Source organism: Rhinoderma darwinii, chromosome 6 (genome assembly GCF_050947455.1).
Source record: "Rhinoderma darwinii isolate aRhiDar2 chromosome 6, aRhiDar2.hap1, whole genome shotgun sequence".
Taxonomy (NCBI): Eukaryota; Metazoa; Chordata; class Amphibia; order Anura; family Rhinodermatidae; genus Rhinoderma; species Rhinoderma darwinii.
This window is the reverse complement of record NC_134692.1, coordinates 74571899-74597225: the sequence shown is the minus strand read 5'-3', so window position 1 is coordinate 74597225 and position 25327 is coordinate 74571899. Positions and strand designations below refer to the sequence as shown.

The 25327-nt window shown below is 47.0% G+C and overlaps 1 protein-coding gene across 1 annotated transcript in view; it reads left to right on the top strand.

Annotated features, from left to right (window-relative positions):
- Window positions 1–392: 392 nt before the first annotated feature.
- CALCRL (calcitonin receptor like receptor) overlaps window positions 393–25327 on the top strand; it is a 243873-nt gene continuing 218938 nt past the window's right edge. Inside the window, exons 1-2 of the mRNA XM_075829949.1 lie at window positions 393–719; window positions 23621–23711. Of these exons, the coding sequence (XP_075686064.1) occupies window positions 23661–23711 (51 nt within the window). The 5' untranslated portion in view covers window positions 393–719; window positions 23621–23660. The remainder of the gene's footprint in view (window positions 720–23620; window positions 23712–25327) is intronic.

Below are 25327 nucleotides of genomic sequence, written 5' to 3'. Positions count from 1 at the left end.
TATTTAGCGGTGTTTTATGCCTGCGGGCGAAAAACGCTGCGAAAATCGGTGTGCATGGAGAGGAAAATCTGCCTCAAACTTCCAAACTGAATTTTGAGGCAGATATTCCTCCTGCAAAATACTCCGTGTGAACATAGCCTAACCCCTTGACATTGAGGATTCCTTCCATCTCTAACATTTCTTTCACAGGTGACAGAAGATGCCACCATTTCTTCCACATGTCTCAGATGACAGTGAACTCTCTACATGTAGGATCTGAGGAGACATTGCAGGCATGAGAACGGTTTAGTAAGATTTCTGCTGGAAATGGCGGGGTGATAATCTGGGCGGACACGCACACAATGTTATCTGTGGGAGGTTGGCGGGAGCCAGATTTCCTGATCTACGCAGCCGCATCCTGCTTTATGGGCATAGGAAGTGACCAGGTCCTGCCTGTCCCCGCAGTGTGGAGGGGCTTCTTCCCAGGCAGGTCACCACTCAGGGCAGGCACAACTTTCTTTAGTAAGAGAACATAATGCAGGCGGAGTCCAATGATGTCACAGGAAGCTCTCATGTTTCCTGTTGATGATCACACACATTCTTTTTGGGCAATAGCGTTTTATGCAGCGGCTTCTCTTCACTGGACGGACAGCGGGTCCAACATTGCCCTGCAGCGCTGAGGGTTCATCTCGTCTTTGTTACCAGTGATCGGGCTGCCCTGCGCGGAGACGTTGTGGACTGTGAGTTACCAGCATTTCCTTTGCTTCTCCTCTGTGTATCGCTGGAGTCACATCTTTTCCTAGACACCTGATGATCGTGATCTTTTTCTTTCCTGCTGCTGCTCAGACCGTTATGTCACGATTTGTCAATGTGTCCTATAGTAACTTATTATATGACGGTTCTCACCGAGTCTGATAGAAGATTTTGCTGAGGCTTCTTCTTCCATGACGGTTATTGTCAGTCTTATATTTGTGAGGAAAATGACTGTACAAACTACATGTGTTGTGTAAACCTATGTCGTATTTATGAGGTAAATGTGAATATTGCGAGCACTTACCACAGATTTCTGTACTTCATAATGTTATTAAGCAGTTTACAAATTGTACTACAAAACGTAAAAACTTTAGAGAGCAGCGGTTGTAGAAGAGCGCGCCACAGACGATGGAGTCTAAAAAGACCTCCAGTGCAGACGAAAAGTGGAGCCGTTTCCCATAGCAACCAGTCATCATATTTACATTTTCAAATGGCTCTTGTAATCTGATTGGCTGCTGTGGTCAACATCTGCGCTTCCCTTCGCACTAGATTTTGATACATTGGACTTGCTTCATTGTATGTATTCAGAACAACGGAGATAACGTCGATAAGATACATTTGCGTGCTGAATGCTTTTCCGCACCGAAATCTGCAAGAAATTGACCTCTTGACTTCAATGGTAAATCTGCATGTCTGTATACACATTGCGGAAATTTTCTGCAATATTCTCTTATTGACCCCAGAATTTTTTTATTTTTTCCAGATGTGGATTCGTGGCACAAATACTAGAATTCCACATAAAATTATCTATGCATGGATTTCGGATGCAGTTTTCATTTAGGGTATGTGCACACACACTAATTACGTCCGTAATTGACGGACGTATTTCGGCCGCAAGTAGTGGACCGAACACAGTGCAGGGAGCCGGGCTCCTAGCATCATAGTTATGTACGATGCTAGGAGTCCCTGCCTCTCCGTGGAACTGCTGTCCCGTACTGAAAACCTGATTACAGTACGGGACAGTTGTCCTGCAGAGAGGCAGGGACTCCTAGCATCGTACATAAGTATGATGCTAGGAGCCCGGCTCCCTGCACTGTGTTCGGTCCGGGACTTGCGGCCGAAATACGTCCGTCAATTACGGACGTAATTAGTGTGTGTGCACATACCCTTATATTCTGCTTCAAATTCTGCTACAGATAGTTAGGGGCAGTTCACACAGAGGTATCTGTTGCTGATTTTGACACGGAAACCGCGTCACAATCAGTGCCACAAAACAGCTGAAATGGCCCCCGATTGATTTAAACTGGAGGCAGAGGCGTTTTTTTTCCCCCGGGCATTTTTTTGCCGCTCATGGAAAAAACGCGCCATGTTCTTTCTTGCCCCGGTTTTTGTCTCTGATGTCCCATTGAAATCAATAGGAGGCCGAATAAACCTGCAGCGCTCGTTTCTGAGAGTTTTTTTCTTAGATTTAATGATGTGCAAAATTTGGAAGATGCAGAAAAAAAAAGTTTAAAATCTGCATCAGAATTCCTGAAGCAATTCTGAGCCAGAGTTTTTTGCAGGCAGGAAAAATGTGTTAACAGGGCACCTATGTAGCTAAAGCCAGCCTCATCTTAGGCCCCACGCACATGACCGTAGTGGAGTGCACGGGCCGTGATTTGCGTCTCAGATGGCCGTGGCGTGTCACCCACGAGCCGCCCGCAAATTGTGGGGCCGTGCACATGGCCGCGTGAATTCATTTCTATGAACCTGGACCGCAAAACACATCAGTAAAAAGACATGTCCTATCTTTTTGCGGTCCAGGCTCCTGGGCAATGCACGGACCGTGGAAACCAAATATGTGTAACTTTTTAACTTTATTTAGTTTTTTTTAATAATAAAGCAGTTTGTAAGGGCAAAAAGTAGGTTTTTCATATTATTTTTTACGATCGCATTTAGGGTATGTGCACACGATAGCAGGCTTTTACGTCTGAAATGACAAACTGTTTTCAGGAGAAAACAGCTGCCTCGTTTCAGCCGTAAAAGCTCCTCGCATTTTGCGAGGCTTCTCTGACAGCCGTAAATTTTGAGCTGCTCTTCATTGAGTTCAATGAAGAATGGCTCAAATTACGTCTGAAAGAAGTGCCCTGCACTTCTTTTGACGAGGCTGTATTTTTACGCGTCGTCGTTTGACAGCTGTCAAACGACGACGCGTAAATGACAGGTTGTCTGCACAGTACGTCGGCAAACCCATTCAAATGAATGGGCAGATGTTTGCCGACGTATTGTAGCCCTATTTTCAGACGTAAAACGAGGCATAATACGCCTTGTTTACGTCTGAAAATAGGTTGTGTGAACCCAGCTTTATAATACACTGCAATACTTCTGTACGGCGATACCAAATATGTGTGTCTAATCTATTATACGGACCCGTTATAGGGCATATCATAGAAGGAGTCCATTTTGGCTTTTGGAGGCCATTGTACGCCAGAGCTGATTTTAGGAAACCACGCTATATATTCCGTGGCACTGCAGGTCATTTTGACAAGTATAAGGGTATGTGCACACACACTAATTACGTCCGTAATTGACGGACGTATTTCGGCCGCAAGTACCGGACCGAACACCGTGCAGGGAGCCGGGCTCCTAGCATCATACTTATGTACGATGCTAGGAGTCCCTGCCTCGCTGCAGGACAACTGTCCCGTACTGAAAACATGATTACAGTACGGGACAGTTGTCCTGCAGCGAAGCTGGGACTCCTAGCATCGTACATAACTATGATGCTAGGAGCCCGGCTCCCTGCACTGTGTTCGGTCCGGTACTTGCGGCCGAAATACGTCCGTCAATTACGAACATAATTAGTGTGTGTGCACATACCCTAAATGTTTTGCTAATATTTATCTAGGGGTATAGTGAGTATTTTTAATAGGTGGAAAGAAATAAAAAAGTTTTTTCCAGAAAATACGGTATTGCTGCATTTTTACAGTGAAACATTATCCAATAAGCAACCCTCCCTTTTGGTTCTCCCTAATCCAATAAGTAACCCTCCCTTTTGGTTCTCCCTACCAAAACAGTGTGAAAGTAAATGAGTTGAAGGACAGGTTTCGCAAAACATTTTTTTTAGATAAATTTGCTTTTAGTGTGTTATTAAAATAAATTTTATTTATTTGTGTTTTACTTTTTTATTTTTTCTTACTGTTTCTTCTCTATGGGGGCTGCCATTTTTTTTTCATCTCTGTATGTGTCGATTAACGACACATACAGAGATGGAATACGGCACATACATCCCCATAGAGAATGCGAACGGGAGCCGTTCCATTCACTATAGTGTACGCCGTCTGTGTCCAAAAGGAAGGTCTTCGGCCGAGCGACATCTGGCGCCATTTTCATGTGGACCGGAAGCCGCGGCCGGACAGTAAGATGACTACTTCCGGCCGCGGCTTCCGGACATATGTTCAGAAGCAAGGACTAGGAGCGGAGGGAGCGGCGGCAGCAGCAGGAGCAGGTAAGTTATGTTTGTGTATGGTCGTGTTTTACTGTGTGATGGCTACTACACTGTGCATTCGCTCCAAAAATGGCGGCATACAGTGTAGGAGGTTTGAACATTCAACCGTCTCCTTTCTCCTGGCACTAGCCAGGATAAAGGAGGGGGATTGTTTGAGCACACTAGAGCGAGTGTGTCTTCTCCAATTTTGCAGCATAAAGCAATGAGGTTGCTTTACCTCATGCCAATGCTGCAATTTTGGGAATTGCTCCCTCTAGTGACCAGCACATGGAAATGTTATAAATTAGAATCTAATTTATAATATTTCCTGACTTGTGAAAAAATAAAAAAAATTAGAACAATGTGTAATCATGTATATACTAACTATTTAACTAAAAAAAATAATAATCATTTTCTAGCGACACATTCCCTTTAATAATGTGGGACTGTATGATAAATTTCAAAGCATGGATAGTTACAGAGACCAGGATTAGAGGGACATGTAGAGCAATAAAATCGTGTGTCCCTTCGTATTCCATTTTTGCTGTACACTCTGCATGGCTTTTGGGGGTATTTGTTTTTTTTCAGTAGCCAGCACAGGGTGTACAAAGTGACGTTCCACAAGCCATCGGACATCTTCTGCCTCATGGCTGTGTCTGGGGTCAGGGGACTCAAATAAAAGGTGGTCAATTATGTTCTCCAGAAATGTTAAAAAAAGTATTTTGCCCATTTGATTTTTTTGTACAGCACAAAGCCGTTGAATGTTGCCATCTGAATAAGTTGAATGGCCACCTTTTTATACCAGGCGTGGGATTTTCCTTGCACAAGGTATGGCTGTAAAGCCTGGTCAGACAAATCCACTGCCCCCATGAATTTATTATAGTCTGTGATGCAGACCGGCTTCTCTTTATCAGAGGTGGGACCACGTTCCCTCACTGTCACTTTTGTGTCTGTGTGAACAGTGCTTAGAATGAACACATTCTTGCGGTCATTAAATTTTATTGCAAGAAGGTTTCCACTGCAAAGACCACTTGATTCCCCCCTTCTCAGGCATTTTCTCACCAGCTCATGTGGCAAGCCCCTTCTGTTTTTGCGGATTGTTCCACAAGCCCCTGTGTCAGCGGCATGCAGGTGCTTGTACAAGGGGACGCTGGTATAGAAGTTATCATTGTATAACTGATAACCCTTATTCAGCAGAGGCTGCATCAAGTCCCAGACTATTTTGCCACTGTATCCTAGCTCACTGGGACATCCTGGGGGGGTTAATATCACGGTCTTTGCCTTCATAAATTCTAAAGGCAGATGTGTAGCCTGTACCGCTCTCACAGAGCTTGTAGATTTTAACCCCATATTTTGCTCTCTTTGAGGGGATGTACTGGCGGAATGAGAGCCTGCCTTTGTAACTCATCAGCGATTCATCCACCGCTAGGTTTTTTCGGGGTTGTACACCGGCATAAATGACTCCTCCAAATTTTTTATCAGGGGCCTTATTTTATACAGGCGGTCACGGCCTGGATCACTACAGGGGGGGGGGGGGCTGGTGATTGTCGCTAGAATGAAGGAATTGCATTAGCACTTCATATCTGCTTCTGGTCATAACGGCTGGAAAAACAGGTGTGACATGTGTAGGACTTGTTGCCCAACATGACCGGATTGAGGGCTTTTTCACTAACCCCATGTTGAGAATGAGCCCCAACATTTTTTCAAGTTCGCCAGTATTTGTGGGGTGCCACTGCTTTGCATGGGAGGACATTGGCTTTTCAGCAAAGAATTGGCGATCATACAGATTGGTTTGGTTGACAACCAGCTCCAATAGTTCATCTGTAATGAATATTTAAAAAAAATCGAGGGCTGTAAAATTTCCGTATTAATATTTATCCCTGGTGCGGCAATAAATTCTGGGATATTAGGGGAAAATGACTCTGTGGGTACCCACTGTAATGATGGGGGTAGGGAAACAGACAAGTGAGCCCTAATCAACCCGCCACTCAGTCCCTGCCTACTTGCAACGACCCGCCCTAGGCGACGGGGTACAACTGGGCGACGGTCCCTACGCTCAATAAGTGCACGACAGACAAACAGACAAGGGTACACAGAAGCAAGGGGAAATGAGGCAGTTGCCCACGGCAACACAGTGAACAACAAGAGTGGTGAACGAGCCGAGTCAAACCAGGAGAGTACGAGGTACAAAACGCAGAGCAGGAGAGTAGTCAGTAAGCCAGGGTCATATGAAGCAGGGTCAAATAGTACAGAAGCTGCAGCAGGGCCAGGAAACCAAACAAGAAGAATCACAAGCAAGGAGGAACAGGAAAGGCAGGTATAAATAGACAGAGGGCGGGAGCTAGCTCCGTCTGGCCAGGCTGTGATAGGCTCTCCCACTCCTAAGCCTTCTATCCTGAGTGGTGGAAGATGGAGTCAGTCTCACAGACATAGAAGCAGGTGCAGACTGATTACCTATGGGCGTAGACACAGAAGCTGTGCCTGGCAGATCCTTAACACCCACTCAATATATTCTGGGGGAATAGAGTGGGCTGTGTTTTGTGGTACTTCTGCGACATGCCCTGTGCTTGTGGACTCTGCAGCGACACTTGCATTTGCAGAAAGCGTATCGCTGTCGTCGCTATCACTGGTAGACAACATTTCTACCTCGGACGCGAGTCAGAAATTAACATGGCGTATGCCTCTTCCACCGTGAGCCTTCTATGGGCCATTCTTTTTTTTAAAATATCCTTTTTATTATCAGTTTTCACATTTTCTTACAAACATTTCACGTAAGAGTTACATCATGAGTGCGCAGCACTCAACTGTCATGGGATTAACTTTTGAATTACATTTAACATAACATATAAACACATCAACATATAAACATGGCATAATTGTCGATCTTCAGATGGACCAAACAAACATGACTCCCCCAACTCCAACACCACCTAGATCATCAATGAGTTTCCACTCATCCTTTCTCCCCCATCTGGTTCACAGTTGCATCCTCCCTAAAACGCCTGCCAAGAGCTGCGTGCAGTACCACTTTGTGTTCTGGAAAGGCCTAACAATTTCCGCTATTTCGGCTGTTGTACATTGCGTTTCTATAAATACTTGCCACTTATCAAATAGCTTCTTGGTTCCCGTTTCCTTCCGCCTTTCCACCTCCGCCCTCTCAAGAACCAATAACTGTTTCAGCCGTGACACAATCAATTCTAACCCCGGCGTGTCTGCCTCTAACCAGTGACTCAGGAGGCATCTCAAAGCTACCAATAAAATCGTGTGCACCAACACGGGAGGTGACCTCACTCCTCGAGCACCCTCTTCCTCCGGCGGCCGCGCCTGATGGAATAGTAGCGCTTGAGGCGTCATTGGGAGATTCGTTTTCCAATGGTCCTTAATATATTTCTGTAACATCCCCCAAAATCGTTTCGTATGCACACACCCCCATACTCCATGCCACAAGTTCGTCAGCGGTGTATTGCACTTGGGACAACTTGTAATGCGGTCAGGGAAAGATTGTGAAGGCAGAATATTAAAGCCATATATAGCTGCATGCATCAACTTGAAATAGGTTTCCCTCCAGCTCTCATTTATCACACTCTTCCGTACCGTCTCCCAACCCCCCAGTATGATCTCTCCTATATCTGGATCCTGAGTCCACCGTTCCCAGCTTTTAAAACTAATCCTTAATTGCGGACGAACAAAACCCTCTCTCAATGCCCTATACATTCCTGAAATGGTCGCCCGCCCAGTTGTTGGACCTATGACCTCATCCAGAGTGTGCGAGGTAGCTTCCTTACTCAAATCCCTGAGCCTGGAGGTGCAGAATGCTCGTACCTGAAGTACTTGCAAAAAATTGACTCTACCTACTATGGGTCTGAGTTTAGCGGTGATTTCCTCCCCAGTTAACCACCTCTTTTCCTCTGTATGCATAAGATCCCCTGCGCTACCAATGCCTACCCTCCCCATGAGGCAATTCCGTCCCCCTTGTCCATTCCCGGTAAAAACTCCGGATGGCCGCTCAACGGCATATACTTCGATACCAGGTGGGGTAACCTCAACTGCTTACGTACCACTTTCCAAGCTAGAACTGTATCCCTCAATACAATGGAGGTTTTGAGACGGCACGGAAGAGAAGCGATTCTACAATGTAACAAAGCTTTCAGGTTCCAAGGTGAAGCATACTCCCCTTCCAGATCTAAATTGGAATAATTGCTTGTTTCATGAAGCCAATCTACTACATGACGCAAAAGACAGACCACGTTATAACCCCTGACATTCGGAAAGTTCACACCCCCTTCTTGTTTACCCATCATGAGCTTGGTGAGTGCTATGCGCGGCCTTTTTCCTGCCCATATAAATTTAGTGAATGAAGCCGTCAATTTCGAGACATCCACATGCTTTAATAAGAGAGGTAGCGTTTGAAAGGGGTATAGCAATCTAGGAAAACTAACCATCTTGATCAGATGACATCTTCCCAAGAGGGACAACAGCAATTGGCCCCATCTAGTGAGTTCCGCTTGTATTTTTTTAATTAACGGGGGATAATTTAAGCCATACAGAGTGTCTGGTACCCTCCCTATTTTGATACCCAGATAGGTAATGCAGTGTTCCACCGGTGATATCCCGCAACCCAAGGATTGCCAAAAGGTCTTAGGCAATGGCCTGCCCAACTCCAGCAGTTCGCTCTTAGCTATATTGACTTTGTATCCCGAGCATTGCCCAAATTCCTGCAAAAATTGAAAAACCTTCCCTAAATGCTCCTGAGGGTATGACATAAAAAGTATGACATCATCAGCGAACAGGGCTAATTTCACTGCACAAGATCCCACTTGAATGACTCTGAACATATCCGATTCCTCCAGGAATCTGGCCATAGGTTCCAGTGCTAGATTGAATAGCAGGGGCGACAGGGGACAACCCTGTCGTGTTCCTTTATGTAATTGGAAGGGATCTGATAGGAACCCCGAGGAGTGAACACGTGCTTGCGGGCTATTGTAGACTCCCTTCAGGAAGACCCGGAAATCTCCCTGAATGTTCATTTTGTCTAGCACCATCCCCAGCCATTCCCATTGTATGTTATCAAAGGCTTTCTCTGCGTCTAGCGCTAAAAGTGCCGGCCTGGTACCTGGCTGGGGATCGTGCCTGACTGTTTCTAGCACCGTCAATACCTTGCGTAAATTTGTCACTGCAGCCCTGCCCTTTACAAATCCTACCTGAGATTTTCCCACCAGTATGGGTAGATACATAGCCAGCCGATTGGCCAAAATTTTTGTGAGCAATTTCTGATCTTGATCTATCAGCGAGATGGGGCGGTACGACCCCGGGTCAAGAGGATTCTTCCCCTTCTTGGGTAACACCTTTTATATGCGCTACCTTGGCCTCTGCTGGTAAAGCTCCCGTTCCTAGTAAAGTATTATAATATGCCACCAAGGTAGGGCTGATTTCTTCTCTCAGAGATTTGAAAAACTCCCCTGTGAATCCATCCGGACCCGGAGCCTTTCCGTTAGATAATGTTTTAATGGCGCTCCAAACTTCCTCTAGTGTAATCTCCGCGCTCAAATGACCATTCTGCTCCTGGGTGAGCCCTGGCAGCTTCACCTTCTCCAAAAATTCCCTCCCTTTTTGGAGATCTATGGGTGTTTCTGAGTAAAGGGCTTGGTAATATTTACTTAATATGGTATTGATTTTTTTTGGGTCCGAGATAGAAATTCCGTTTGATTCTTTAAGTGTTGAAATATGTGCCGGTGCATACCTCCCCTTTGCTAACCGCGCTAATAATTTGCCCGCCTTATTGCCGAAACGCGGTCCGGTAAATACTCTCTCTTTTGTCTAACCACTGATCAAACTGTCGCTTGGCTTCCCTACATTCCTCCCCCAATGGCAGTGATGGAGAGTGTAGAAATGCTGTGTATGCACACCGTAATCTGTCGCTCGCTGCCTTGTATCCTTCGGTCGTCTTACGTTTAAGATTAGACATATACTGCATGACTTTCCCTCTTATTACCGCCTTGGCTGTACGCCAATACAATGATGGTTCCGAGCGATGCGCTACATTATCCCCATCAAATTCCATCCACCACCCCTTAAGCTTCTGTGTAAAGCCCTCATCCTTTGCCAGAAAAGCGGGAAACCTCCAGATAAAATCCGTTCCTCTAGCTACTGTGTCAGCCAATGTAATGGTAACCGGAGCATGGTCCGAAATAACTAGATCTTCAATTGCCGCTTCACGTAAACGTCGCGCCATTGCGTCACTAACTAACAAATAATCAATACGCGACCATGACTGATGAACATGAGAGAAATGTGTATATTCCCGCGCATCTGGGTGTAAACTCCTCCACGCATCTATTAGGGCCGTGTGTCTTAAAAAGTCGGGCAAGATCCTATCTCTGCTTCTCTGCGAACTAGTCCCTGCGCTCCTATCCTCCTTTGAAGACCTTACAGTGTTAAGGTCTCCCCCTAAAATCAAAAACCTAGTGCGATCCTGCTGGAGTTGGGTTTCCAAGTGACCAAAGAAACCAGTGTTAACCGTATTTGGGCCATACACATTATGAATACTGATGGTTTCCCCTTCATGCTCCATCACTAGATGGATCCAACGGCCCTCGTCATCCCGCTCCTGGGACACCAGTGTAAACGCAAAGTTTTTATGTACCAGAATTATAACTCCCGCCTTACCCTCCCTTGCCGACGAGCCAAAAACCTGACCCACCCAGAACTTTTGCAAATACTTAAACTCCGGCTCGGTAAGGTGAGTTTCCTGCAATAGGGCCACATCAGGATGCAATCGTTTCATGTGCCTTAAAAGTTTGGTCCGTTTCTGTGGGGATCTCAGCCCTTTAACGTTCCAAGAGACTATTTTCATGTTATTGGACCGTGTTTAAGATGAGCTAAAGTGACTTCCGGTGGGCGGGGCATCAAGGTGGCCGCATTTTAGTTGAGCTCCCGCAGGCTGTTGAGAACTCGGCCCGGCGGACGAGAAACCGGAGCCGCACAGCGTGGACTTTGGGCAGAAGCAGAGGAGCCCGGTCTGCTGAGTCGCGGGAGCGACATAAGGGCACTGGAAGTCGGCCCGGAGAGTGGGCACAGAGACGCCGCGCGCGGTGGTGAGGCTGGACCCCGCCATCTTGGAGAGCGGACCACGTGGTGTTCCCACTGCAGGCGGGAGATCGCAGAGCACGGGCGGGCCGCGGACCTGAACGCCTGCTTCTCGGCCCATAGCAGGGCTTGGATGTGAGGAAGCTGCCGCAGGAGGACACCGAAGGGAGTCGGTGGGCAAGCCGATCCGGACCGGCACAGATAAGTTAAACGGGGGGGGGGGAGGAGGAGGCACATATCTCCCTATCCCCTTGCTGGTAGACCCTGCTACACAGCAAATACACCCTGCAGGCTGCTGAGGACTTAATTACACATAACACAGGACTGCTCTATATCCCTGCACTCACTGCCCACTGAGAGGGGACAAAGTCTGCGTGGCAAATCATACCCTGAAACGCTGTATGGATGCCTAATTTACAACTTTCTGCTGACATAGCCACTACCTCACCTACTGCCTAGACATCCTGGGGTGAGACCTGTGAAGAGCGGTGGGAATAACCATAGAAAATCCCTCCTGGGACGTGTGCTTGGTTTTCTGGGGGACCCTCTCCTGCTTTTGATGATCTTCATGCCGCTGTATATGTGAGTTGAGCGGCCCTCCCCCACAGTGCACTTATCCCGTATATAAAAGCCCTCGGCCCGCCTGGCCTTTACCATCTGCTGGATGGACAGGTACTTGAATAAATCTGGGCAGGCTAGAGCCACCCGATCCTCCTCGACGGCGCTTCCTTCTGCCGCGACAGCCTCCACGATGCAGTCTACACAGCGGAAGAAGGGCTCATCAAAGGGCCTGGCCGTGGCAGCCGCACAATCACACCAGGGGACGCCTTCCGGCGAGTCAGTGTCTGGAGACATAACACCACCAAATCTTTCAGGGCCTCCGAGTCCGTCTTCCCAAGTATCGTTAATGCACATCCAGGCCGCTGAAGTGGCACAAGAGGTATCCCGCCTCATCATCCCTATCTTTGACAAAAGATTGGACCTTCTACAATCCTCTATTAACACGGTGCTGGCACAGGTGACCGCAAATTCCCAGAAGCTGGGGGACTTGGAGACCAGAACCATGTCCTGTGAGACGGAGGTGACTCGCCTGGAGGGTCTAACCACCCATCAAGATGTCCTTATTCGCACACTGCAAGAAAAACTAGATGATTTGGAAAATCGAGAAAGGCGCAATAACCTGCGATTTGTTGGTATCCCGGAGGAGGTTACGGCAGAAACACTTGCCAAGTATTTGTCCACTGATTTGCCCAGGGCTCTTGGAGTCCAAACGCCGGAAGATCCCCTGTCCATTGAGCGGGCCCACCGCCTAGGACAGAGGAGAGACCAGGGTGGGGGGGGCAGGCCGAGGGCTGTCATAGCCCGCTACCATAACTGGACAGTTAAAGAAAGGATCCTCAGGGCGTACAGACAGGCCCCAGAGCTTCGGGTTCAAGGCCACAAAATCTTAATGTTTCAGGACTTTTCGATTCAAGTGTCCCAGAAGCGCAAAGCTTTCACACCGATCTGTAAACATCTCCATGATCACAATATCCGTTTTCAGCTGTTATATCCGGCAAAATTACGTGTGGTGGAGAATGGTCGGGCCCGGCTGTACGACTCCCCGGAGGAAGCTGCCAGAAGATATCCTCCAGTGGTGGCGGACTGATATATATTCATTATACTGTGGCGGAGTCGGTTCACTTTCTGGCCTATTGGCTTCTTGTTGGTTAAATGGGTCTTGAGACCCTTGGTTTGCTCTATGGAAGCTATCTGTTTTTCTTCGCCTGTAGATGGGGGAGGGTTTATAGTACCCACCTCACTCACTGTAATGTACTTACTGGTATGATGATGTTATTTTGTTTTTTTATGGTTAGATTTTCATGCTTGCCGCCTCTCTCTTTTAGGTTACCTGTAGCCTCTTGTGACCGGAAACGGTCCCCCCGTTCTTGTATGCTGACTACACTTCGCGCTCGCTGGGACGGGAAGTGGCGTCGTAATAGCGTTTGGATCATATTGACAGAAGTCATACGTCTAGACACAGGATGAGTACCCTAATAAGCACATCACATGAGTCCCATACACCCCCCACCCTACACATAGTGTCATGGAATGTGGCAGGTCTGAATACCCCTGAAAAACGGCGCAAAGTGCTCGCACATATAAAGCGCCAACGCGCAGATATCATCTGTTTGCAGGAAACTCACTGGAGAACGGACCACTATGTTCCTATCCGGGCATCCTGGTTAGAGGCGCCAGTGGTCTCCACGTACTCCACCAAGACACGTGGGGTCGCTGTATATTTCAGGAAAGGCCTGCCATACTCCATCCAAGATAGGTATTCTGACCCCGATGGCCGTTTTGTATATATCCGACTTATGGTAGCTGACAAATCGTACTCTCTTCTTAACATTTACGCCCCCAACCTGACGACTGACGGTTTTTATCCTAAACTACTGGAATTCTTGCTGCAAAGGGAATGTTCGGACCTGATTGTGGCTGGAGACTATAATCTAGCTTCTTACCCTCCCCTCGATAGATCGGGTGGAGACCATGCAGACTCCCCTCCCAGTTCGCAGATGGCCTTCTTCATGGAGCATCTCTCCTTATGTGACCCCCTGGAGACTCCATAATCCACAAGTGAGAGATTATACGTTTTACTCTGCAGTACACGACTCTTTTTCCAGAATCGATTATATAATGCTCACTACAGGCTTGTTTTCAAGAGTAACACGGACGGATATCCGACCCATCGCCATATCAGATCACGCCCTTGTATCCCTAACCTTAGAGGGGCTGCCCCCTATGCCCCGGACGAATCTGTGGAGGTTCCCATCATACCTTTATGAGTCAGAGGACTTCAGAAGCTACCTAAAAACACACTGGAATAACTATATCCAAGATCACAGCCAGCAGCTAGATGATGTAGCCTTGATATGGTTGGCTTCTAAAGCAGTGATGAGGGGGCATATAATAAGTTATGTAAACTTAAAACGTAAGAAAACACAGACACAACTTCTCGATTTACAATCTAATCTCCTTAGAGCACAATCCATACACGCGGGCAACCCCACCCCTGACTCTAAAAAAGAATTCTTAGATGCGCAGGGCCTACTGAACACTTTCTTACAGGGGCACGCAATGTGGCAGGTGAAGACCTCCCAAAACAAATTTTACAGGTGGGGCAACAGGGTAGGATCCCTATTGGCATATCTCACGCGACCCCCACGCAACACGGGCCGTGTGCTTCTGGCAAGGGATACACGCTCAGGGGCACTACACTCGGAAACTGAGAAAATTGAAGCAATATTTGCGGAGTATTATGAAGACCTCTACAGGGCAGCTCCCACTGATATGCCAAAAGTGAAGGCCTTCTTGGAAACTCTTTCCATGCCTAGGGTCTCTGAGGAACAAAACACGCTTTTAGAGGCGGACATCTCGGAAGAGGAAGTCCGCCTAGCTATCTCCTCTTCACACAACCACAAATCCCCAGGGCCAGACGGTTTTCCGAGTGAGTACTACAAGATGCTATCCCCAGACATAGTCCCACATCTAACTCGCTTACTCAATGACATTTACCGCAACAACCTGGTAGTAGACTCGTTTTTTGACTCTCGAACCATAATTATCCCTAAACCAAATAAGGACCCAGTCTTACCCCAGTCCTACAGACCTATCTCCCTGCTTAATCAGGACTATAAACTCCTGTCAAAAATTTTAGCTAATCGTATACAGACATTCCTTCCCGCAATTGCCCACCCTTCCCAGATGGGGTTCGTCTCTGGCAGATACTCCTCTAAAAGCATCCGGGCGGTGATTGCTGCGACAGTGCGGGCACAGGAGGCTGACCAACTTCCGACCATGCTACTCAGCCTAGATGCTGAAAAAGCTTTTGATAAGGTCTCTTGGCCCTTTTTAAACGAAACGCTGCGGGGTAGGAATTTTGGTCAGACCTTTCTGACGTACCTGCACTCCTTACAGACGCAGGCCACTACAAACCTATTTATTAACGGACACCTTTCTCAAACGATAGATTTATTCAGGGGCACAAAACAGGGTTGTCCCCTCTCCCCTATCCTATTCAACATGTCATTAGACCCCCTATTATACCACATTTCCATGTCATCCACGTTCAGGGGTGTACATCTGGGGAGATACGAGTTGAAGATGACGGCTTATGCGGATGATCTTCTTCTTGTGCTCAAGGACCCCAGACACACTTTATCCCGGGCCCTGGAGGAACTACAAACGCTGGGGAAACTTTCCGGCTACACCCTGAACGTGGATAAAAGTGAAGCCCTAATTCTAAAAGGCCCTTGCACGCCCCTATGGTCATCGCAGTTCTCCCTGAAATGGTGCACTTCTTCGATAAAATACCTGGGAGTTGAGATCACTAGAGCGCCTTCTACCCTTTATAACTGCAATCTTTCTAAATATATTGTAGCCTTAGAATCCACATTGAAATCTTGGCAACACTTCTCTCTCTCATTCATGGGCAGGGCAAATTTACTGAAAATGGTGGAATTCCCTAAACTTCTTTATCTTTTTCAATCCCTGCCTGTGTACTTGAGACCGAAGGATGAACAGCTTATAAATAAACTTTACAGGGAATTTATCTGGGCGGGGGGCCGGCCGAGAATCCCGTTTCATGTTTTACAACAACACAGGTCTAACGGCGGTCTGAACTTCCCCAACATTAGGACTTATAATCTGGCGGCGTTGGCCAGGGTGATATCGGACTGGGCACAAGGCACCTCATACTACACTACCCCTCAGGTGGATCAGTCTTTTACCCCGGGGATATCCCTTATAAACCTTCTACATCTCCCATATGACATGTTGCCTACTGACTCTAGGGTCAACCCACTCATAATTACAATTTGGAGGACCTGGCATAAGATCCGCCACATGCTACACCTAAACACCCAATTCTCACCAGCACTGACCCTGGTCAGGAACCTGCGGTTTCAGCAGGGTACCTCACACCGTATGTTTACCTTTTGGCATGATAATGGTATTAATTCCTTGGGGGCCCTTTTGCATCCCACGCTCCATACAATGCTCTCCCTACAGGACTTACAAATTAAATACCCACACATCTCTCTCCCCTTTTTTAACTATATACAGGCCCAGAGTTATGCGCAGGTGGTGCTGGGTCACATCCCACCTGAGGAATGGACTTCCCCTTTTAAATCACTGATACTAGAGCCAGGAACACATCTGGCGAGAATATCTAGATTGTACAGATTTCTCCATCCCTCCATAGAATATAGTACCCCTAACTCAGGCCTAGCGAAATGGGAGGCGGACGATGCGACTTTAACCCCCACAGTTATACTACAGGCCACAATCTTTGCGCACAAACTCTTGCCCTCAGCAAGATATGTGGAAATGTGGCTAAAGGTGGCCCATCGAGCATATATTACACCCCAAAGGGGCCACAGGATGGGACTGTATGAGACCTCGGACTGTTTTAAATGTGGTGAGACGGAGGCAAACTTGTACCACTGCCTATGGGCGTGCCCTCGTATCCGGGAGTTCTGGGAGAGGGTTGGAGACTTTGCAAAGACCAACATGACGGGGCAGTTTGCTTTGACCTCCCAATGGGCAATACTGGGGTATGTGGAAACAGGCACACAGGATCATACCCGACACGAACTTCGCATCCTACATTTATTGGCAGCAGCAGGCAGGAAGGCAATACTGCAAGTGTGGAACCACACCCAGGCCCCACAACTTCAGGTTTTCCTGGAAAAATTATCCTTCATGATGAAGATGGATTGGGTGGAGGCTTCACACCAGAAGGAAAAAAGGGTTAAGACTTTCTTTCAGATCTGGGAGGGCTTTATTTCTCTACTACCCCAACGAGTAAAAGATAAAATACATACCTGCTTCCAACCCACTACATGGTATCAGAGGAGGAGGCTGGCTGGGGATATTATGCAATAGGACTTCCATACATGCCTGAGATAGGGTGTAGAAGGGGGGAGTGTAGACAACGAGGGACAGGAAATGGATGCAACAGACTTCTAAAAGGAGGACTGGGGGGGATAACACGTGGTAAACAGGAGAGGCGGCGGGCAATGAAGGTTTTATTTTTTGATAGTATGTTGGTTTTTATGTTTGGTTATGTGTCCGAGCAGTATGGCCCACGGTTGTGTGGCCGAGAAGGGGGCTAAAGTGCACGATTGTTCCCTCGCTGAGACGAGATAAGCACAATGGAGACGTGGTAATGACATGTATAAATTCTCGTTCTGTATAAAGGCACAGAGAATGTATGTACTTATCTGCCTGACTTGCAAGTCAGTATATGCTTTTCAAGTGCACTAAGTCGCCTGAGATCACTTTATGTTGTTATTGTGTTGTTTATATGGAAAATTAATAAAAACAAATTTAAAAAAAAAAAAAAAAAAAAAAGATGAGCTAAAGTGCCTAAAAGTCGTGTGGAGTCCAGGGAGTCAGATCCGTCTTTTCCCAAGAGCCATGTACAAACATTAACATCATAACCAAACCCTGGTTTGTAAGCCAGAACCAACAAGGCCAACCATCCCTTACCTAACAAAATCATAAAATCACCTGCGGCAAGGGTTAGCAGTCCCTTAATACCCACTGGTGTATGTGACTTCACTTTTTTCTGTTATGCCAGAACGCGCCCCTCCCTCCCCCTCCCCCCCAGCCTGCCTATATGGCTCCTTCCATGAGGAAGTAACACCTGCCCTTGCCCCCTCAGTACCTCTTTGTCGCCTGCACACCCTTATGTACATTCCCTTATCATTACTTTAACAGCCTAGAATCCGTTAGGATTGCATCCTCACATTTCCCTATGAACCTTGCTTCGCTTCAAGGTTTCCCTACCTCCGTGTCCCCTATCTCCTACCACAATTTCCCTCAGTCTGCCATTGTAACAGATAACACTAATCCCTTGCGTGGGGGAGGCATTGTATCACTCCCGGTCAATCCCGCCCACCAGGGACAGTCTCAGATCCTGATCTAGCTCCCTCACAAATATCTTGCAGTGAAAATGCAGGGAAATATCAGAATGCATATACTTCAACCTTGATAACATTGTAACATTATAACAATAGGTCTACTGTTGACCGGTACATAGTGCTGTATAAAACCGCAAAATATCCCCCTCAATAACTTTCAGATTATCTGTAAACTTATCTGTAGCTGGTCGGAATCTGCAATTGGTCTACAGCGTCCACAAAATCATCATCACATCAGCTTAAATAAAATGCGCCAAAAAGGACTTCGTCCGTCAATCAGGAGACGTGGATCGGGTGCGGTCCCGTGTTCGCCTCTGCGGCTTCGGAGAGTCCCCTCTATTTCCGGCTCGACCCCCCCCCCGGGATCTTCCAGGTGTGGGCATTAAGGCTTCTGCCCAGGTTCGCTCCATATTTAGCCGGTTCCTTTTGTCTTCTCTTGACTTGCGCTGCGGACTATGTACTGGACTGTGACGCTCCTCTTGCTGTGATCTGCTCCCACAAAGCTTCGCAAGTGCGTCCTCCGCTTCCTGTGGAGTGGTGAAAACCTTATTCCGCCCGTTCTCTTGAAATACCCGCAGGATGGCTGGGTACTGCAGGCTAAAGCGTATTCTCGCTTGGAACAGCGCGGTGCAGATCTTGCTGAAAGCCCGCCTTCGTTTTGCAACCTCCGCCGAGAAATCCTCAAATAGTAGCACTTTCATGCCCATTATTTCCAAAGGACGCGATCTGCTGCGGAAAGCTTTCATGAGTGCCACCTTGTCATTGTAATCCAACAGTTTGAAGATTACTTGTCTGGGACGATGTGAATTGTGGTCAGCTGTTGCTGGGAGGTTTCTGGGGTCCGGCCCCACTCTGTGCGCCCTCTCCACCCGACAGGGACGGGGAAGACCTAAAGCTTCCGGCAGTGTCCTCTCACACACTCGTTGCAAATCAGCAGACATCACCGCTTCTTTCAGCCCCACCAGTCGCAGGTTGCTCCTCCTGGAGCGATTTTCCAGATCCTCCACCTTGTCCCCCAACTGCGTAGTAACAGACAGCACCCCTCTGAGTTTGGATTGCAGGCGTTCATTTTCATCCTCCAGCAGCGTCATACGCTGTTCTAACTCATCAGCTCTAATAGTGACTTGTGCCAGCTCCGCATGCACGCGGTTTAGAGAATCTTGCACCGTTTTTCCAGCGCCTTTTGCAGGTCTGGCGCTATCTGTTTGGCTACTTCACGGGCCAGGGTTACATAGTCAATGGCTACTGGAAGAGCGGACAGTACATGCTCTGCCGGGCTTGAAAGCTGGGACTGATGGTGCTGCAGCTCATCTTCCTGTGTGTATAGCAGGGTCGCAGTGGCGGGAAGCGCCGCCATCTTACCTCCCTTTACCACGGCCGCGGCTGATTCCTCCATGGCTGGCTTCTGCGCGCTTCTGAGGAGGTACCTGTCCATACAGGCACCACCGATGATGTTGCCGTGTGCAGGGCTGGTGACTTCCCCGCTGATTATCGTCGCCGTAGCGACTATTGCGAGCTTACAGGCTGGACGGGAGCGGGAGCTCAGTCACTCGCGTCCTGCATCCCCAGCGCCGGAACCGGAAGTCCTCCTATGGGCCATTCTAATTACACACACGTACGACAAAGACTGTAACCAGACGCACACGCAGACAAATTTATTATTTTTTCTTTCCATTTTTTTTTCATCAACAAAAATACACGGACGTCACAAAAGCACGCTTCACAAAAAACTGAAGTTGAACAAACATGTAGACTATAAAACTTTTTTTTACACTATATATATAGCACACAAGAAGACAGCAGCACTCGCATAGAAATAATCGACCAGGTGCCAGGCAAAAACGTCCCGATCCTCGGACGTATAATAATATATAGCAGAAGAAAATTTGCAGCACTCCAACATGAAAAAAATGGTGGTTTATTCAATCCAACATAACAGCAACGTTTCAATCCTACAATAGGATTGATAAAGATCCTATTGTAGGATTGAAACGTTGCTGTTATGTTGGATTGAATAAACCACCATTTTTTTCATGTTGGAGTGCTGCAAATTTTCTTCTGCTATATATATATATATATATATAAAATGTAACACAAAAAAATACACAGACGTCACACACGTACGCCACACAAAAACCCTAGACAAACTCTAGACTAACCCTAGGCTAACCCTAGACTAAACCTAGGCTAACCCTAGACTAAACCTAGGCTAACCCTAGACTAAACCTAGGCTAACCCTAGACTAAACCTAGGCTAACCCTAGACTAAACCTAGGCTAACCCTAGACTAAACCTAGGCTAACCCTAGACTAAACCTAGACTAAACCTAGCCTAAGCCTAGTACATTACCCGAGTGATGGCCGGGTCTACCGTTGCTTGCGCTCTCTCTCTCCTCCTCACAGTGCATGTCAGGAGGAGGAGGAGGGTCTTTTTTTGCTCCCTGTAGGAGTCGGAATCCCCGGCCGGGGATTGGGGATTCCGCTACAGGAGAAGTGCGTGACTGCACTGTCCATATATGGACACAGCGAAGTCACTCACTTCTGCAGCAGAATCCCCGACTCTGGCCGGGGATTCCGCCGGGGATTCCGCTACAGGAGAAGTGCGTGACTACACTGTCCATATATGGACACAGCGAAGTCACTCACTTCTGCAGCGGAATCCCCGACCTGTGGCAGGGAATTCCTCTCCAGGAGAAGTCAGTGACTACACTGTCCATATATGGACATTGAAGTCAGTGACTTCTGGAAGGGGGGGATGGGTGCAACCTACAGGGGGCTGTGTGGCATCACCTACAGGGGGCTGTGTGGCATCGCCTGCAGGGGGCTGTGTGGCATCGCCTGCAGGGGGCTGTGTGGCATCGCCTGCAGGGGGCTGTGTGGCATCGCCTACAGGGGGCTGTGTGGCATCGCCTACAGGGGGCTGTGTGGCATCACCTACAGGGGGCTGTGTGGCATCACCTACAGGGGATTTGGTGGCATTACCTACAGGGGATTTGGTGGCATTACCTACAGGGGACAGGTTGGCATCACCTACAGGGGGCAGGGTGGCATCGCATGCAGGGGGCTGTGTGGCATCGCCTACAGGGGGCTGTGTTGCATCGCCTACAGGGGGCTGGGTGGCATCACCAACAGGGGGCTGGGTGGCATCACCAACAGGGGGCTGGGTGGCATCACCAACAGGGGACTGGGTGGCATTACCTACCAGGGGGGCTGGGTGGCATTATCTACAAAGGGCTGTGTGTGGCAACAAATTTAAATGAAATTCATCCGATTTTAAAACGGACAGGGGAAAAAAAACGGATGCAAATCGGCCGGTAAAAACGGCAACACGGCCCGGAACGGAATCAGATCGGATGCAAACCGGCCGGGAAAATCGGCCAAAAACGGCAGATTTTCCCGGCCGACACTCGGACCCTGTCGTGTGAATGAGGCCTTAGGCTTCGTTCACATCTGCGTCAGGGCTCCGTTCAGACTACGCTATTGATTCTGTCAAAACGACAGAACACTTGCACAACGGAGACAAACAGAAACCATTGGCACCTATGGTTTCTGTTTGTGTCAGTCAGGGTCCCGTTCTGACGGAAAACTCAAACGGAACTTCGGAAGGGGACCATGGCGCAGATGTGAACGATGTGAAGCCTTAAATTGACAGCAGTTTTTATTTGTATCTTTTGTTGTTTTTATGCTTCAGCTGTTATTACATTGATGCATATATTACTAGATGTTACACTTTCCTCGGTTTACAAGTTTTTTCACCACGTTGGTGGCTAAGTAGTGCAATAGTGAGAGGATTTTTATCAATTATTCCTGTCTGGTTATTCCCATATTTTGGGGTTGTCGCTACAAAAGGATCACATTATTGATTTGGACCCTTAAAGTATATAAATTTTAAATGTTTTTAACCTTGTCGGATGTAATGTTTGTTTCTGTATAATGAAATAAAATATTTTGTCGAATTATATGATATGATAGGTGTTCACGCTCCTTTTTTGGTTTGTTGCTGGATGCTTGCTACTGGATTAGTTACGATCCGCCGTGGTCAGTTATGACGGATCCACTTTTTTTCTCTGACTTATCAGTTATGTTTCAGACCGGTATCGGTTGTTTGTTTGTTTTGCTGGATACAATACTTCAGCATGCTATGCTATTCTGAACCTCAAAAACCAACTGAACCCTAAGGATAAGTTTACACGCACAATTAAAAACGGCTGAAAATTCCGGAACTGTTTTCAAGGGAAAACAGCCTCTGATTTTCAGCCGTTTTTGAAGCAGAAAATGTTTTTTGAGGCTTTTTTTCTTAGCCGTTTTTGGAGCTGGTTTTATTATTGACCCTATGAAAAACGGCTCAAGAAGTGACATGCTCCTTCTTCTTTTTACGAGGCGTTTTTTTTTCATTCAGCAGCGTAAAAATAAGCCTCGTGAACAGCACCGTGTATTTCTCATTGAAATCAATGGGAAACTGTGTAGACTTATTTCAAGTGTATTTTCAACGTAAAACGAGGCGTTTCTGCACCAAAATCAGCCTGAAAATAAGCCGTGTGAACATATCCTTATGGAAAAGAACTAACTGAGATGTGAACAGAGCCTTATTTAAATTGCCAATTTTTAATAAGTAAAATGTTGTTTGACTTCATTTTATTGTTTAACTTAAGTCTGTACTTGGTAAAAGATATTTGAGTAAATACTTTGAGTAAAGAGATTTTTTATATGGAGACTATGCAAATTGTGAATTTTTCTAATAGAACGTTATTCAACTTTTATTTGTATCCTATAAGATTAAATGGGTTGTCCGAGATGAAATGACTTTGTGTTATTGCTTGTAATTTATAAATATAAATACATTTGTAATATACTTACATTTTCCAAAATGGCCCCGTTTCCAGATCCTGCCGTGGGGTACTTGACGGGTTACGTCACTCTCTGTACTGGCTCTGGCCGCTGTGTTGATCTTCAATTCTTTTCCGGGTATACGACACTTCACTCGTGACGTGCTGTGTGTGCGCTTTTCTGTTGTAACGCGCATGCGCGGCCCCTGCTGTTATCTCGAGAACAGCAGTGACCGTGCATTCGCGTTACGGGCTGTGCAGCAGCAGAACAAGTGACGTGTCGTATGCCCGGCAAACAATTGAAGATCAACACAGCGGCCAGAGCCAGTGCAGAGAGTGACGTCACCCGTCAAGTACCCCACGGCAGGATCTAGAAACGGGGCCACTTTGGAAAATGTATGTATATTACAAATGTATTTAGATTTATAAATTACAAGCATTAACACAAAGACATTTTATCTCGGACAACCCCATTAATGTTTCTTTTAGTTGAGTCATGCATAATACATTATTTAAATCAAGCTCTCATCTTTTGATATTTCAGATAATTTAAGAAGAGCCTACTTCCATGACATATCTCAACAATGGGAAAATATCTTCTTGTAATTCATATGCTACTTGCCACTGTTACAAGCGTAAGTATCTTTTTGTAGTATATCATAGCAATATTATGGCAACCCATCTCTAGCATTTTCAGTATTTCTACTTTTGATCTTATGCCTCAATCAGTACATTATCTTTTTATTATTTCATTTATTCTATTCATATATATTTGTATCCAATTATGTTTTTACATTATTTCATTACCTCTGATACCAAAAAAATGCAATTTGTATCTTGTTGAATTTTGTGATTAATCTGCATTTTGACACATATTTGGCAGATTTACGAATACTGTCTAAGTTTTAGAAAGTGTAAACTTAGAGAAGGCAGTCGAATTTATGAAAGTGTTGCATGCTGTATGATAAATTTCGTGTATCTTTCTAGATATGTTCGTTACTTTTCTCCTCTTTATATCAATGGTTGGCTTAGTTTACACCAGTTTTTTGTGTTATAAATGTTGCCCACGGTGTGTACTCCACACTTCTGGCTCAATTTCAGCCAAAATTGTGGCACATTTGGAATAGTACACCTGCCCCATTGAATTTTTTCACAGAGCCAAAGAAATGTAATGACTTTGGTAGGCCAGATAATAGCCAGCGATTATATAAGAAAAAACCGACTGATCACAAAAACTACACAATGAAACGTAACTTCTACTTCATATTGATAAAAAAGGAGGTTGTCCTTTAAAAAAAGAGGGTGGGTCAATAAATGCTATAGGGAAAACAAACTGACCCTGTTAAACCCTACCAGTTCACCCTGCCTAAACAGCAACGCCCCTACTCAAGGAACGCCCCGACCTCCAACCTATACCCTAGACGCCCTGTTAATGTCCCATCCAATTTAATAGTAAAGAGCAGGGGTCTCATTCACGCGGGCCTCATGCGGCCTCTGAGGCTGTCATCTGCAGCCCCCGGGACACAGAGCCCCTAGTATAGGCTCTGCTCCGGGACTCTGTGGAATCCCCTGACCTCTCTGTCCCCAGAGCCAGAGTCCCGGGCAGAGCGCTAGTAAAGGCTCTCCTCCGGGTCTCTGGGGATGTCAGGGGCTTCCCCAGAGTCGGAGTCCCGGGCAGAGCTCTAGTATAGGCTCTGCTCCGGGACTCTGGGGAAGCCTGTGACATTGCTGTCCATATATGCCCGAGACTCCGTTGGTAGCACTCTGCCCGAGACTCCGGCTCTTGGGTTGCCCCTGACATCACTGTGCATATATGGACAGTGATGTCAGGAGCAGAGCTTAAGTACCAGGCAGAGTGCTAGTAGCGCTGTGCCGGGATTCCAGCTCAGTGGTTGCCCCTGACATCTCTGTCCATATATGGATAGTGATGTCAGGAACAGAGCTGGAATCCCAGCAAAGTGCTAGAAGCGGCTCTCCTCCGGGACTCCAGCTCTGGGCAATCCCCTGACAACACTGTCCATATATGGATACTGATGTCAGTGGATTCCCCAGAGTTCCAGAGCAGAGCTCTGGGACACCGGCTCTGGGGTTGCCCCTGACATCACATTCCGGTCCAGGAGGATCCCCTGGAATCCTCGGCCAAGGAGGAATCCTCGGCCAAAGAGTTGGCAATGCTCTGGGTGGGGATTCCATTCCTAGAAGTAGCCGCAATGGAGCTATCTACCGGGGGGGGGGGGGGGGTGTTGGGGTG